General features: G+C 42.2%; 1 protein-coding gene across 3 annotated transcripts in view; it reads right to left on the minus strand.

Moving 5' to 3' along the window:
- The window catches only part of MAP2K6 (mitogen-activated protein kinase kinase 6), a 120,549-nt gene that overhangs the window by 34,288 nt on the left and 68,817 nt on the right, over nt 1-17,444 (minus strand). For 2 of the 3 annotated variants that reach the window (XM_047757505.1, XM_047757504.1), the window contains exon 2: nt 7,327-7,393. In XM_047757505.1, coding sequence (XP_047613461.1) covers nt 7,327-7,393 — 67 coding nt within the window. Of the gene's footprint in view, nt 1-7,326; nt 7,394-8,819; nt 8,839-17,444 lie in introns of those variants that run through there. The other variant, XM_047757506.1, reaches the window with a different exon arrangement.

Here is a 17,444-nt window from a genome sequence, read left to right on the forward strand (position 1 = left end):
GTGTCATCATTCCCAGGTTCCAGATAAAAAACTATTTGGGCTTAGAGTTTAACTGACTTGCTCCCAAGTGGTGAAATTGTGATACCAGTCCAAGTCTGACTGAATTGGAGGTACCTGCCCCAACACCCAGGCCTCCTCCTCATTGGAAATGATCAAACCACCCAGTCCTGAGGCCTCCGGGTTCACAGAGTCTGCCAAAAGCATCAAATGATGAGGCCAAGACGGACAGCTCGTATTGAAAGACCTGACTCTGAATTCTGTCCAGGACTGGGCATACTGGTTTGCCTGGGGCACTCAGTCTCTGTAGGAGGTTGAAACGGTGGGTGGACATTCTCTGTCGCTTATTCAACATTTCAGTCTTCCGGAGAAAGAACCAAACTTATTACAAAACTCCTAACTCTGGAAGGCCAAAGGTATTCCAAGGGTCACCTACTATTACTTTTTATATAAACCATCAGCTTGGGTTTATTCAAATAATTACTTCTTGGAGTTCCCGTCATGGCTCAGTGGTTAACAAATCTGACCAGGAACCATGAGTTTGTGAGTTTGATCCCTGGCCTTGCTCAGTGGGTTAAGGATCTGGCGTTGCCATGAGCTGTGGTGTAGGTCGCAGACTCAGCTCGGATCCCATGTTGCTATGGCTCTGGCATAGGCCGGCAGCTACAGCTCCGATTAGACCCCTAGCCTGGGAATCTCCATATGCCACAGTTACTGCCCTAGAAAAAGACAAAAAAGACAAAAAATAATAATAATAGTAATAATTACTTCTTTATAAGTCTACCTGAGAAATGAGTTTATGGGTCACTAGGATAGTTATTATTTGTTGATAATAACAATATTTATTAATAATAACATTGAATTATAATCTAAAGATAATATTTATTAAGCATCTACATGGGCCTGAGACCATGCTGGATTCTTTACATAAAATATCTTCTTTAATTTTCACCACTCTTTAGAGGTTTATCTCTATTTGAATGTGAAGAATGGACACTGAAACAGACTAGATAGTTTACAACCAAAGAGATGGTGACAGTCGGACCATGTCATGAAGTCTTTCCACCTGCAGAAGTGAAAAATTCTGCCTCTCATTTTATAGCCGTGGACCATCTGGCCAGGTCTCCAGCAGTCTACCATGTGGCTAAAAGCACATACTTGAGAGTCAGAGAGCCCTCAGTTTGTACACAAGCTCTTCCACTTATTAAGCGAAATAATAACAACACTCAGAGGTACATTCATGGAGAAATTACACTGGCACAGGCACTAGGCTAGACACTTAATATGGACTATGACATCTAATGCTCACAGCAACCACATCAATGTTTATTCCTGTTTTTCAAAAGGGGAAATTAAGACTTAGGAGGGTTAGAGAACTTGCCTACGATATTCAGCTGGTGAAATTTAGATCCCAAAGGTGAATCCAGGCATTTGCACACCAGAGCCTGGACTCGTGGAGTTCAACTGCTTTGAGCAAGGCACCTGACCCGTGTGTGGGTCGGTCTTCTCGCTTAAAAGGGGGAGTAAGAACAACTACCCCCTGAGTTTCTTGTGAGGATTGCATGAAATAATATTGACTAGCGCAGAATCAATTTAAAATGAGTTAACACCAGTCAAGTTGAGGGGACAGCCCAGAAACCTGAGTCAAAGACACACTGGCATCAGTGACTCAAAGAAAGAGTTCAAGTGAAGGGACCACACACATGGCGCTAAAAAGAATGGGGCTCTGTCCCAGTCTATTTATTTTTGTGTAATCCAGCCGAAGGTGGCAGGGTATAAATGGTAGGAGTCACTGAGCCAACCTTAAAACATTGCCAAGAAAAACTCAAAATGTGGAAGCTACTCCTTTAGGAGTACAAATTTAAGCCTCAGTATTATAATAATAATAATAATCCTCTCCATGAGCTAACACGGTATACTCTACAATAATGAAACAGAAAAGCAGATTCAAGATTTATTCTACCACAGGGGAGAAAGACACCAAATAAACTATTTCCATCTTTACTAAGGTTTTTACTCACTTTTCTATACCAAGGAAAGATTTAGGGTGGTTTGCAAAAATTCATAAAAAAACAGAAAATTACTATAAATTAGAAGACGATGGGAGTTCCTGTTGTAGCTCAGTGGGTTAAGAACCCAACTAGGAGTTCCCGTCGTGGCGCAGTGGTTAACGAATCCGACTAGGAACCATGAGGTTGCGGGTTCGGTCCCTGCCCTTGCTCAGTGGGTTAACGATCCGGTGTTGCCGTGAGCTGTGGTGTAGGTTGCAGACGCGGCTCGGATCCCGCGTTGCTGTGGCTCTGGCGTAGGCCGGTGGCTGCAGCTCCGATTCAACCCCTTAGCCTGGGAACCTCCATATGCCGAGGGAGCGGCCCAAGAAATAGCAACAACAACAACAACAACAATAACAACAACAACAACAACAGCAACAACAACAAAAAAAAAAGAACCCGACTAGTATCCATGAGGATGCAGGTTCAATCCCTGGCCTTGCTTAGTGGGTCAAGGATTCAGCGTTGCCCACAAGCTGTGGCATAGGTCACAGATGCGTCTCAGATCTGGTGTCACTGTGCCCATGGCATAAGCCGGCAGCTGTGGCTCTAAATCGACTCCCAGCCTGGGAAATTCCATATGCTACAGATGCTGCCCTAAAAAGAAAAAAAGAAAAAGAATGAGAAGACTAGCAAATTTTAAAGGGAAGGAATATGAGACAGCTGGGAAGCTGATACAAGAATATATCCCAAAGGAAATGATAACAATAAGAAGGGAAATCAATAAAGTTGAAAGCAGAAAAATAAAACAAAGTTCACTCTTTAAAAAAGAATCAATAAAACTGATAAACCTCTACCTAGCAAGACTAACACAGATAAAAAGAAGACAAAGTATCAATATCAGCCAAAGAGAGGTGGATATCACGTGTACCTTGTGATCATTAAAAAAATAATTGGGAAACACTATGAACAACTTTGCTTTCATCAATTCAACAGTTCAGAAGAAATGGACCAATTCCTTGAAAACCACAAACTAACAAGACTTAGTCACAATGAAACAGATCATCTGAACTGTCCTATAATTATTAAAGAAAATCATATGATATCACTTATATGTGGAATCTAAAATATGGCACAAACGAACCTATCCACAAAACAGAAACAGACTCAAGAACAGAGAGAACAGACTTGTGGTTGCCAAGGGGGAGGGGAAGGAGGGGGATGGACTGAGAGTTTGGGGTTGGAAGATGCAAACTATTATATTTAGAACAGATAAACAATGAAGTCCTATTGTATGGCACAGAGAACTATGTCCAATTGGGATAGACCATAATGGAAGATAATATGAGAAAAAGAATGTGTGCGTGTGTGTGTGTGTGTGTGTGTGTGTATATATATATATATATATATAGAGAGAGAGAGAGAGAGAGAGGAATGACTGGGTCACTATGCTGTATAGCAGAAATTGACTCAACACTGTAAATCAACTATATCCTGGAGTTCCCATCATGGCTCAGTGGACCAAATCTGACTAGCATCCATGAGGACACAAGTTCAATCCCTGGCCTCGCTCAGTGGGTTAAGGATCTGGGCTTTGCCGTGGGCTGTGGTATATGCCACAGACACGGCTCGGATCCTGTGTTGCTATGGTTGTGGGGTAGGCCAGCAGCTATAGCTCCAAATTAGACCCCTAGCCTGGTAACCTCCCTATGTCATGGGTGCAGCCTAAAAAGACAAAAGAAAAAAATATATATATATATCATAATAAAAAATAAATTTAATTTTAAAGAAAGAAAATGAATATGTAATTTAAAAGCTCCAGAAAAAAATGCATAAGCTCATTTTGTTTCACTTTTAGCAAATATTTAAAAGAATCGCATATATCGCATCATTATGTTGTACACCTGAGACTAATGTATTCTATGTCAATCATAGCTCAAAAAAATTTTTAAAGAATTATCACCTGTCTTATACCATGCCTACCAGAAAACAGAAGAAAGTTCTCTAACCAACACAATTTATAAGGTTACTATTACCTTAATACCAAAAGCAGAACATAGTAACACACACACATATATACACAAACCCACAAGAAGTCAACATCTCTTATGAGTTTGATATAAAAATCTTCAACATTTTAGGAAATCAAATCCAATAATGTTTTTAAAAAGTAGTCTGTACACCCCAACTGAGTGGGATTAATTGGGGATGTGCAAGGCTACTTTGGTATTTTAAAAATCAATCAATATAATCCATATCAACAAGACAAAGAAAAAAAAATCCATTATCACGTCAGTTGATGCACAAAAAAGCGCTCCACAAAATTCAACACACACATTCATCATAAAAACTCTGAGTATACTCCGACCACAAAGGAACTTCTTCACCTCCATAAACAACGTCTATAAAGACTTCATATCATGCTTACTGGTGAAAGATTAAATGCTTTCCCTCTACAATGGGAAGCAAAGCAAGGCTGCCTGACCTCATCAGTCTCATTTAACATAGTACTGAACATCCACTGAAATAAGGTAAGAAAACAAGAAAGGAAGAAATAAAACTCTCTCTTTTTGCATAAGGTATGACTGCCTACACAGAAAACTAAGGTATCTACAAAAAAAAAAAAAAAAGCTCCTAGAAGTAATAGTTAAGTTTTATGCAATCAACCTAAAAAATCAACTTCATTTCCAAATACTGACAATGAACAAGTAGACATCAAAACCAAAAGTGGATGACAGTTTTTATTGCTTCAAAAAGAAAGAAACACTTGGGTATAAATCTAGCAAAAACTAATGTAGAGAATCTATATGATGAAAGCTATAAAATACTGATGCAAGAAATCAAAGAAAATCTAAATACTTGGAGAAATCTACCACATTCGTGGACTGGGAGACTCAGTGTAGTAAAGATGCCAGTTCTCCCTCAATTGATCTCTAGGGTAAAAAAAAAAAACAACCTCAAAAATCTCAGCAATGGAGTTCTCTTGTATCCCAGCAAGTTAATGATCTGGCGTTGTCACTGTAACAGCTTGAGTCATTACTGTGACTGAGGTTCGCAGGTTCAATCCCTGGCCCAGGAACTTCCTTCCACATGCCTCAAACACAGCCCAAAAAATAAAAATACAAAAACTCAGCAAGTTTATTTGTAGACATAGACACGTTTATTCTAAAACTAATATGATATAGGAAAGCCCTAGAATAACCAAAATAGTTTTGAAAAAGAAGAACAAGTTGTAATCACTTTTCCCAATGTTAGGGCTTACTATAGGTACAGTAATCAAGATGGTGTGATACCAGCAAAAGGACAGACACACAGATCAATGGAAAAGAACAGAGAATCCAGAAATAGATCCAAACCAATGTGCCCAATTATTATCTGACAAAGGAGCAAAAGCAATTCAATGGAGGAGCCTTTTCAGCAAATGATGTTGGAGCAATTAGAAATCCATTGGCAAAAAAATAAAGCCCAATCTAAATCTCATACCTTGTACAAAAATTAAAATGTATTACAAGACTTAAATCTAAAATGTACAACCATAAAACTTCTAGGAAAGAACATGGGAAAAAAATCTTTAGGACCCAGGACTAGGCAAAGCGTTCTTAAATTTGTCATCAAAAAACATAATCCAGGAGTTCCTGTCGTGGCTCAGTGGTCAACAATTCCAACTAGGAACCATGAGGTTGCGGGTTCCATCCCTGGCCTGGCTCAGTGGGTTAAGGATATGGCATTGGCGTGAGCTGTGGTGTAGGCTACAGAAGTGGCTCAGATCCCGTGTTGCTGTGGCTCCAGTGTAGGCCAATGGCTATAACTCCGATTCAACCCCTAGCCTGGGAATCTCCATGTGCCGCAGGAGCGGCCCTAGAAAAGGCAAAAAGACACACACACAAAAAAGCATAATCCATAAGAGGAAAAACAAAGATTTTTTTAATGGCTTTTATTTTTTCTATCATAGCTGATTTACAGTGTTCGAAAAACAGAAAGATTAGACTTCATCGAAAGAGAAAAATGAAAAGACCCATTACAGACTGGGAGACTGTGTTCTTGAATCACGTATCTGACAAACTTTGAGTCTAGGATATATAAAGAACTCTTTAAACTTAACATTAAAACAACAACAGGGAGTTCCAGTTGTGGCTCAGCAGGTTAGGAAGCTGACTAGTATCCATGAGGATGTAGGTTCGTTCCCTGGCCTCACTCAGTGGGTTAAGGATCCAGCGTTGCTGTGCACTGTGGCTCAGATCCCACTTTGCTGTGCCTGTGGTATAGGCCAGCAGCTGTAGCTCCGATTTGACCCCTAGCCTGGAAACTTCCTTATGCCGCAGGTTCGGCCCTAAAAAGCAAAAAAAAAAAAAAAAAAAAAAAAAAAAAAAATTCAATTGGGATGGCCTGTCTTTACTCGCTCTGCTTTTGTAGTATCTCTGCTATAGTTTTTTTTTTTTTTCTCCTCCTGGAATTTCCATTCCTCCTATGCAGATGTTTCAACAGGTGGTCATACCCCCAGCTGGGCAGGAAACACCCTCTCCAACCCACAGAATGACAAAGAAACAAAGGGAGGCCAGGGACTTGAGCTCATAGAGGAGTGGACCAAGGGCTCAGCTAAAAAACAGTCCTTGTTTTGCCTTCTGTTTATAGGAGGCAGGATTTAGGTGTCAGGATGCTGAGACCTCACCAAATACCATCTTTCCACCTCAACCCAAGTTTTATAGTGGTGGCTCTCTCAGGGATTTGCTTGTTTGCTCAGATTTATATGGAACAGGCAAAAAGTCCACATCCAGGGACCTTTATGGATATACACAGATCCCCATTTGCCAAATGTATTTGTTCAATTTTAAGCCAACCAGTAGTATGAGACACTGAATTCACAGCTACCCATTTCATATAGACTGGCTGAGTCAGGAGTTCCCATTGTGGCTCAGTGGGTTAAGAACCCAACATAGTGAGGATGTGGGTTCGATCCCTGGCCTTGCTCAGTGAGTTAAGGATCCAGCGTTGCCGCAGGCTGCAGTGCAAGTTGCAAATGTGGTTCAGATCTGATGTTGCTGTGGCTGCTGGCAGCTGCAGCTCCAATTCAGCCTCTAGTCTGGCAACTTCCATATGCTGCAGGTGTGGCCATAAGAATAACAACAACTACAACAATAATAATAGACTGACCAAATCTGATTATTTATTTCAAGTCTCAGAATAATGAATAATATGTGGCTTCCCGCTTTAAAGGGCTCTCTTTCCCAACTATTACCATAGTCAAGATGTTGCTCACCAGTCCAAAAAGGAACTCCCATTCCCTGGAAATGTGTAAAGTACAAGCCTTTGAATTAAGAGGATGATCTCGCCAACTTACGTGGAACTGGTCTGAGGTTGTTCAAATGCTTCTTTTGGGATTTTAAGGCCAGGGTTTCGCTTCTTGCCTATGGGGAAAGACGGAAGGATAAAGTTAAGATCTAGAGCACAGCAGGATTCAGGGACAGGCACTGCCTCAGAAAAAAAGGACGGACCTGGGAACACAGGTCTCACTTCCCCTTTCAGAACTCCGCTCCCTCCCCAGCATGTCTGTGAGTGACAAGTACCCAATCCCCAGGCCGAGCAGAGCTTCCCAAACTCAGACTGTGGTCACAGATGAGGTTCTTCACCAGTCCAGGGCAAAATGTCAGCCTCTTTCCCTAGGAAGACCGCCCTTTTCTCCCTGTTGGGAGTTTAGCTTTCTAACCTTTTTTCTTTCTTGTACACAACACTGGGAATGGTACACGGTGTTGGTGTCAGGTCTGTTTGGTTTTTTCCTTTATGACGTCAGTCAACTGGAGTCACCCTTATCTCAGTATACCACAGTTTTCTAAATTGATCTGTGATTAACTGATAGAGTTGACCACGGAGGTAGAATACAACATACATTTCCACTGTTGGGCCCTGCCCATTCTCAACCACCTGCCTTAAGCTGAAACACCTAAGAGAAGGGTAGAGTAATATTTATTTACATTTGCCCTGTTCCAGAAAGGATTAAGATAACAGATGGGCTCAGGCAAGGAGGCTGTCGCTTCTTAGGGGGCCAGATGGGAACGTCGCTGATGTGTTCATCATTCCTGGGCTGAAACCACAAGAGAGCTTGGCTCACATGCTTTTGTTGATGAGTTAAAAAGAATAGACTGAGAAATGCCAGCTCAAGGAGCCATTAGAGAAACCAGTCTTGTGACAGCCCGGGATTTTCCTCCCCTAAAGAGATCTTGCGTCTCTTCATGCTTGGCAGGGGATGGGGGGAGCCAAAGCTGAGCAGGCTCGAACACACACGGGTTTACTTTCTTTCTCCCCTCTTCTCTGCACTGCAGGGAGCACAGCGGGGCCGACCCAGACCCTGGTTAAGACCCTGAAGGGAGATTCTGAAGCTGCATAGAAACTTATCAAACACCATAACCTCCTTGCAGGAACACGACATCCAAAGATGTCCGTGACTGCTCAACATCAGAGAGCCAACAATGACCTAGTCAGAATCTGAATCCAGGTCTCCGGGCTTCCCTCTAGTCCAAAATGGATGAAGTTTAGATGTGACCAGAGAGAACGGGATGGGGGGTGTGTGGGATTACATCTGGTTCCTTCACTCATCAAGGGACACCGCCCCCCAGTCACTTTTCATCTGACCCTTGATATCTCCAATCATAAAGCAGTGTAGTAACCTCGGTGCCTCCGTTCCTGGACTGATATGAGCACCTCTTAAGTAGCCGTTAATTATAATCACTAAGAGGAACGATCTATACAATCTCGTTAAAGAAAATAAGCCATTTCAGAAATTCAGGAACAGAATTAGCTATATTATCCCAGCCCAATAGAATGTACAATTGAGACCTTTTTCTGGGCCTTCAAAATCCAAAATGTAGATCAAGTCTGCCAAGTTGTCGAAAGCCAGGGAGCAATATGCTTGTCAGTCATCAACATAGAGAAAGCCTTTCAGAACCACCTTCCTTGTCACTGGTCTTCTCCATTCTCTTCTCTTTCGGACTTCTCTCTGCGTTTTATGAGAATTCAAAACTCACCATTTACTTTGCTCTTCCTGGAGCTCAGATGGCCACTGAGCCCATGTCACTGAGTTCATCATTTCTCGACAGTACATAGACCTGTCCTCTGTACCAGAATGAGGCACACACAGTGCCGGATCTGACTATGGAATCCATATAGAGAGGTGGCCAACCCAACAATTCCCATCCATTGGCCTCAATCCAACAGACGGGGAAGGTATTTTAAATGAGATGCTCTAGAAAGGAATGAGCATGTGGTGACCTGTCCAGATCCCAACATAACAGACACCAGTTCAGATCACAGATCATTCAGGTGCTCCCAACAGGTAGAACCCCGTCGTTACCCCAGATAACAAAAAATAGAAGGAAACTAAAACATATTCTGAAAAAGCCTCCCCAGATGCCATGTAAGCAAGCCGAAAGCAAATATTACTCTTTAAGTTCCTACCTCTCTCTTCTTCATTTCTAACTCAGCTCTTTAAGATGTCACAAGAAATAGCGACTTATGCAGAAAAACACCTTTGAAAAACTAACCTAGCAATGAATTACGACACCATAGAAACGAATTACTAGTAGTTCGTTAATAGCAGTCAGTCATTAAACTACAACTCAACAAATTGTCAAAATGTCTAGACAAAGAAATAGCAAAAGAGAGAAAAGTTTTGGCACAGAGACTAAAGAAATACATAACCAAAACAAAAATAAAGCTTCCTAGATGTGGGAAGAGGAGACCCTCTGGCTCTCTTCTGACAAAAATAAGAAAGAATTCCAGGAGACACAGAGCCTAGTTGAATCACACTGTTAGAAAACACCCTGCCTTCACTTTTTATTTTCCAGTACATCAAATAAAACAAAAATCACAAAGGTACACACCAACAGTCCATAATTCACTTACTTGCCCATCACGGAAAGAGTCGCCCAGTAGGAGACTGGCAGAAGTGACTCTGACGAGGTTTCCAAGGCTGCAAGGAGGGCAAGCAGAAGAAAACCCCACAGGAGGCATTCTTCCCTTAGCTCCGAAGACCACACTTGAGGAGAGTGAAACAGAACTGCACAGACTCCACCCCCTTCTCCGATGCAGAGCGCCCCAAACCTCTGCACGTTTATTGTGCCTGGGGAAGCTCTGACTTCAGGAAGGGAGAAGGGAAGTGGGTCCATTTGGACACCACAGTGCGACATTAATCATTAACCAGGCTTGAAGGAATGAATCCATAAAGTCATGCTGGATAGTACAGCATCCCCCAGCCTTTCTATAAATGCCTCTTTCACTTCTTAAAAGGAAGGAAACAATATGTGGTCCATTTCCAGCTGTGTTTCTTTCAAAGCAATCTGTTCCCCTTCGAAATACCTGACTCTAACATTTAACACTGGCTTAAAAAAAAAAATTAACGAGAGGGAGCCATATGAATAACGAAACTAAGTGGCTATCTATGATAAATGACCTTTTCTCTTGCTGTCCCAAAACAAAAATGAAATATATATCAAAAATAGGCTCTTTGTTATATCACACACTAGTTAACAAGCCTTCTCAGAATGAGAGAATTCTGTCTCTTTCTGCAGATCCCAACCAGATTTGTCCTCTTACAGGTACAATCTGCAAAGGGTAGAAACCTCCCCAGCCCGATTAAGTATATGTGGTACTCTGTTACATCAGCCCATGTCATACTCATGGCTGTTTTCTCTGAAAATATTGTAGTCCCACTACACACATCTATTTGCAAAATTCATCTTAAACCAAAGCTGGGTCATTATGATCCCAGCCTAGAGCAAAATGGCATGGGCGCTGGGGAGCCCTTGCCAGGAGTTAGGAAACATTTACCAAGCCACAGAAATGTTCACTCGCTCTGACCGTACTGAAAATGACGGGGTACACAAGACTTCTTGCTCAGCACCCGCTCAGAGAAGCAAAGCACAAAGGGCTTCTCTCATGTGCCTTATTACATAAAACAGAAGATCGTGCTCCAGTGCCAAGTCAAACAGCAAGAGAAGCCCACAGGGTCAACACAAGGTGGCACCAGGAGGCTACACTGGCACCTAAATATTTGTCAGCTTGGCCGGGGGCTGGGGGAGTGGGGGCTTGCTTAGGAGGGTTTACAATTATTGACACAGCTTTACAAAAGGATGGCTCTGCTCCCAGTGCCACACTTATTTTAAAAATCCGTTTCCCAACGTGAATGGGATCTCCAGCCAAGTAACTGGCAACCTGAAGGCCTTGGCTGCCCTCGCCTTAATACTTGCATGTAGGTTTAAGTTCCAAGGGTAGCTGGCACTGAAATCGGCAGAGAAGTGTCATTAAATGTTATTAAATCGCCATGATCAGAGGTGAAGCAACCAACGGAGCAGGGCAGAGGAAGGGAGTCCCGGGGGAAAGCTGGACCTTGACCACAGCCATAGAGAGGTGGACACAGACACCTCGTCCCCCACTCCACTCGATCTCACCCACTACTGCAGCTCCAACCCGTGTGTCAGATTTCTTCAGAACTGTATAAAATTTAGAGGCGGAAAGCCGCCAAGCTTATTTGAAAACGTGCCTTTTTATTTCAAGCAGACAGATGAATTCCCTGAAACCCCACCTTTACCTTCATGTCCTTCTGCTAAAGGGCCCTGGCCTTCTTGTGGACAGGAACTTCAGTGTTCCAAATTCAGCTCACTTCATCCCACACCCCCACAGAACCTCCCAGGCCTTCCCGAACACTCCTTAGGGATCACAAGCCACACCCTGTAGCTTCCACATGCTGGCATCTCAAACACAACAATTTTTATTTTTTGGCTGCGCTACAGCATACAGACATTTCCAGGCCAGGGATCAGACCCTCACCACAGCAGTGACAACGCAGGCTCCTTAACCCCTAGGCCACCAGGGAGCTCCACAGACACAATATTTTACCTACTATTTCAGTTTTAAATGTCCACTCTACCTAAAATAAGAGAGATCTGCATGATCGTCTTCCATTTATATTTCTCATACCTTTTCTCACAATCTCGAATCACTTTACTTCGGCATGTATGTATTCGCTTTTGGATATACTTGTTACTTATTTGTTACCTTTCTCCCCCATAAACATTCAGTTACAGTAGCAATTTTGCTGACTGCCTCTACGTCATCCATCAGTGTTTGTTGACTGAATACTCGTTCTTTTTTTGGCTATTTAGAACTTTAGTGTTGAGGCCTTCACATATTTTTAAAAAGTATAATCTGGAGTTCCCGTCGTGGCGCAGTGGTTAACGAATCCGACTAGGAACCATGAGGTTGCGGGTTCGGTCCCTGCCCTTGCTCCGTGGGTTAACGATCCGGCGTTGCCGTGAGCTGTGGTGTAGGTTGCAGACACGGCTCGGGTCCAGCGTTGCTGTGGCTCTGGCATAGGCCAGTGGCTACAGCTCCGACTGGACCCCTAGCCTGGGAACCTCCATATGCTGCAGGAGCGGCCCAAGAAATAGCAAAAAAGACAAAAAAAAAAAAGTATAATCTGTAAAAAATGTTGAATCACTGTTGTACATCTGAAGCTAATGTAATACTCTCAATCAATGACACTTCAAAAAAAACTTGAGCATCAGTAAGACCTCATTTTGAATCTCAGCTGTGTCACTTAACACTGTGACCCTAAGAATGTTTCCTTTTTTTATTATTAAAGTATAGTTGATTTACAGTTTATGCCAATTTCTGCTGTACAGGAAAGTGACCCAGTTATACATATATATACATTCTTTTTCTCATACTATCTTCCGTCCTTTCTACCCCAGAGATTGGGTATAGTTCCCTGCGCTATACAGTAGGACCTCACTGCTTATCCATTCTAGATGTAATAGTTTGCGTCTACCAACCCCAAACTCCCCATCTGTCCCACTTCCTTCCCCCTCCTGAGAATATTTCTTAAACTGTTTCCACACCTACAAACTGGAGATGAGAGACTCTGGTAAGAAATTCAGTGGACACAATATATGTGAAGAAGTCTAGCATATAATAGGTACTCACTAAATAGTAGTTTCTTTTCTCCATTCCATGCTTGTGCTTGTATTTTTAAAGCAGGAATGGAAGTTCTCTTGTGGCACTGGGGGTTAAGGACCCAGTGTCGTCGCTGCAGTGTCTCGGGTTTGATCCTGGCCCAGGAACTTGCACATGCCACAGACACAGCCAAAAAAATTTATAATAATAAAGTAGGAACAAAACAGAACATCCCCTCTAAGGGCTCTAAGGGCAGCTTATTTCTTCAGATGCTGTCCTCTGTTCCTTCCTCTCTTACATTATTTGTGAGAAAATGACATTTTTCAAACATCTCGTCAGTCTTGAATCATATTCTCTTGGTTCCCATTGACTATAGGAACTTCTTAAGCTCTATAGACTCAGGACCTCTGGGAGCGAGCCCTCAAAATTCATCCTTTTTATAAAGGACGTTTTAGAGCAGTTTCAGGTTCACAGCAAAATTGAAGGGAGGGTACAGATTTCCCACATGCCTCCCTGTCCCCACACTTGCAGAGCCTCCCTCACATCGGCATCTTCCCCAGACGGATGCATTTGTTACAAATGATCGACCTCTATAGACACACCTAGGGTCCTATTTTTACACTGGGGTTCATTCTTGGTGTTGTACCTCCTATGGGTTTTGTCAAATGTACACTATGTATCTACTGTTATATAGTATCATACACAGTACTTTCTCTGTCTTAAAAATCCTCTGTGCTCTGCCTCCTTCCCCCCAACCCCTGGCAGCCACTGCTCTATGTGCTATATCCATAGTTTCGTCTTTTCCAGAATGTCATATAGTTAGAGTCATTATATGTGTGTGTGTGTGTGTAGTTAATTAGTTCATTTTTTAATAGCACTGAATAATATTCCATTGTCTGGATCTACCACAGTTCATTAATCCATTCACTTGGTGCTTTTGGAAGTTTTGAATAAAGCTGCTTATAGACATCTGTGCATGTTTTTGGTGTCAACACAAGAAGTGTGACTGCTGGATCACACGGTGCGAGTATGTTATCCTTGTAAGAAACAGCAAACTGTCTTCCAACGTGGCTATATCAGTTTAAAACCTCTAGTCGGGTTCAAGAAGCCCTTGTCAAGTTAATGTCTTCTTTTTTTTTTTAAACCATTTCTCTCTTTATGATGACATGGTCACCTTCCCCCAGTTTCTGTCATTTCCTCCATCACCAAACAGTTCTTTCTGGCCAGTAAGAAATTCCAAATGAAGTTCCCTCACTGGGATATCTGTAGCTTTGAGCTGAAACTGTCAATAATACACCAAAGTGGATACTGCAAGGAACAAAAAGCTCATCAAGCCACAAATACCACTTTGAAAGAGTCAGGGATTAATACAAACCAGTTCCTATAATATCAGAGAGCATGCATGATGTGCCATACAAGTATCTCACCATGAATACACGGGAGGTTCGAAGCAGGAGAGAGGGAATCAGGCAAGGGAAGTGGGAAAACAAATGGTCTCACGGAGGAAGTAGTATTTTAGGTGGTTCTTTGATAAATGGTAAAATTTGAGGGTACACGACAGCTCACTATACTATTATGCCTATATATATATTATATATTGTGTTTCCATAATAGAAAGATTTTCAAAATAATGGGTAGGATTGTGACAATCAGAACATGGGAAGGCAGCAGTGAGATTCCAGGAGGAGGAGGAAGAGCTTGCAATGGTGGGTAAAAGGCATTTTAATGTATTCAGAGGCTGTGCATTGTCTACTTTGGACAAAGTGAAGGATGCTGGTAGAGAGAAGGCTAGAAGGGCAGGTTGGAGCCAAAGATAAAGTCTGTAAAAATAATTTTTTAATTTTCAGATTTAGGAGGAGAAATCACTGATGTTTTTCAGTAAAGGAGTGCCATGCCATGTCAGCTATGTTTCCCGGGAAGTCATGTAACAAGATTAATCTAAATCAGGCTGTTTTGAAGTTGTGGGACACACACATAATACATGTATACACACCCATGCATACACACCCACTAATCTACGTACACAGTCCTTGGTGGTCTCAACCTTAGGTCTTTGCTCACATTTGCCCTGGAGTGTTATCGCCTCTCGCCCTGGTCACCTTCAACACGCAGCTTAAGCATGTTCTCCTCCAAAAAGCCTTCCATGAAAATCATGCAATAAATGCCCCTCATCTGTGGCCACAGGACTCTACACTTATCTTCATGTCTTCATTCTTACATGGATTGATCGAACCCATCTGATCACCCATCTCTTCCACTAGGATGCAAGCTCTCCAAAGGCAGACCCTATGCCTACCCACGTACAGAGTAAGCACTCCACCCAAGAAGTAAGAGGCAGAGGCCACAGGAACTTGGCTAATCAATAAGCTGCTTCACCTTTGCAGAGGCAAAATCTATAGATTGTGGTCGTTTCCTGGATACGAGGTGTCGAAGATAAGCAGCTAAGTTGTAGCAGTAATCTGGCTTTTCCACATCTAGATAAAATTCAGTGAAAAAGGAAAGTCAGGGAGTTTCCCTGACTCAGTGAGTTAAGAAACTGTCTAGTATCCACAAGGATGCGGATTTGATCCCTGGCCTCGCTCAGTGGGTTAAGGATCTGGCTTTGCTCTGGCTGTGGCCAGCAGCTGCAGCTCTGAATCAATCCCTAGCCCGGGAACTTCCATATGCTGCAGGTGTGACTGTAAGGAAAAGAAAAAAAAAAAAAAAAGCAAAGCCAGGCCAATTGACTGGGAGGTAGAAGGAAGATAGTGAGTTCCAACTCAGATGAGCTACGGAGAAGCTGGAGGGACATAAGGCAGATGGAATTTAAGAAAGAGATGGGCAGAAAGTATCAATCTGGGAGTGACAGAGAAGTGGAAAGTCAAATGAGACAGGCAGGAGATGAGAGGAGAGGAGCAAAAGGATGAAAGGAAGGTAGCCATGGCAAGAACATTTTGAGAGAATGGGAGGTGAACGAAGACTCAGCAGAGGACACCAAGCATGTGCCCAAGTAGAAAAACCAGTGTGTGCAGGGCAGCACCTCCACTCATTCAGAAAAGGTCCTGTTTTCAAAGAATAAAAGCACTCGGGAGGGTTTTCTGAGAGCTTCATGGGATTAAAGTTCTTTTTTCAGACCCACTTGAGCTGAAGTCTGCTTGGTCATGTTAACCACTTTGTGCTCCTGAAAGAACCTACAAGCCAGTCGCAGCCCATGCCCTGCCTTGTGGTCTGGGGCTAAGCGAAGGCAGGGGGCGGGTGGTGGTTAGACGGGGAATCCCCACTGTCTGGGCTCACCTCCTTCCTCACTTATATGCTGCTTCATTCATGAGTCTTCATTAAAAGGAAATGTAGTCATAAAGTGTTAAAAATACCACTTTGCTATAAAAACATGGCAGTAGGTTGCAAAGAAATGTAGTGATGTATCTGGTCTTTTCAAAATGCGTACTCAGTTTTGGTTAGATTTAAAAACAGCACTTTTAGAGATAAATAGTGAAAGATCTCCAGACGAAACAATGTGATTCTAGGATATGCTTCAAAATAATGTGGGGGTGAGGTGGAGATATAGATAAAACAGGATTAGCCTAGATTAGAGTCGGTAATTGTCAAAGCTGAGTGATGGATATATGGTGGTTCATTTTAGGTTTGCCTTTGAGTATGTTTGAAATTTTCCAAAATATAAAGGCTTTCTTAAATAGCTCCTGAGTCACAGAAAACTCTTTTTTAATAGTTAAAAGAGAGGGATTGTAAAAGAGCTGCATCTTTTTTCTTGTGAGAAGTGTATTCTTTTTTCCCTCTGCTCTAAGATCATGATTTTAATAGCACTATGATCACATCCCTTTTAGCCAAGGAAAACTATGTCATAACTTTGATTCAACCAGATACTCGAAGACTAAAAGATACGAAGAAATACACAAGAAAGTTCTTGATCCATACCTCTTCTTAGAGAGTTAACACATCCTTAATATTTATACCTCTTTTATAATCCTCTTACATAAGTTCATTAGCTGCTGTGTCAGAGTTATTAAATATTCAGGCTATCTTTGCTTGACCCTGACTTTAAGAGAACTCTTTCTAGTTTTTCACTTTAAAAAAATTTATGCTGCTTTTATTTTTTTATTTTTGGATTCATCTGCAGCACATGGATGTTCCTAGGCTCAGAGATCAAACCTGTGCCAAAGCAGCAACTCAAGCCACTGCAGTGACATTATGAGATTTTTAATCTGCTGTACCACATGGGAACTCCAAGTCATGCTGCTGTTAGATTCTGTTTGACCAAAGAAACATAGAGCTATTCATATTTACGAGTGAGATGGGCTTATCATGGCCCCCAAAGATGCCCATATCCTAAACCCTAGAACTTGTGAATATGAGCATGGTCAAGTTTTTGCAGATGTGATTACAGTAGGATTCAGAGACGAGGAAATTATCACAGATTATCCAGCTGGACCCTAAATGCCATCGCAAGTGTCCTTACAACCAGGAGACTGCAGGAGATGAGACATACAGAGGAGCAGGTGCTGTGAAGATGGAGGC

This window comes from Phacochoerus africanus, chromosome 14 (genome assembly GCF_016906955.1).
Source record: "Phacochoerus africanus isolate WHEZ1 chromosome 14, ROS_Pafr_v1, whole genome shotgun sequence".
Taxonomy (NCBI): domain Eukaryota; kingdom Metazoa; phylum Chordata; class Mammalia; order Artiodactyla; family Suidae; genus Phacochoerus; species Phacochoerus africanus.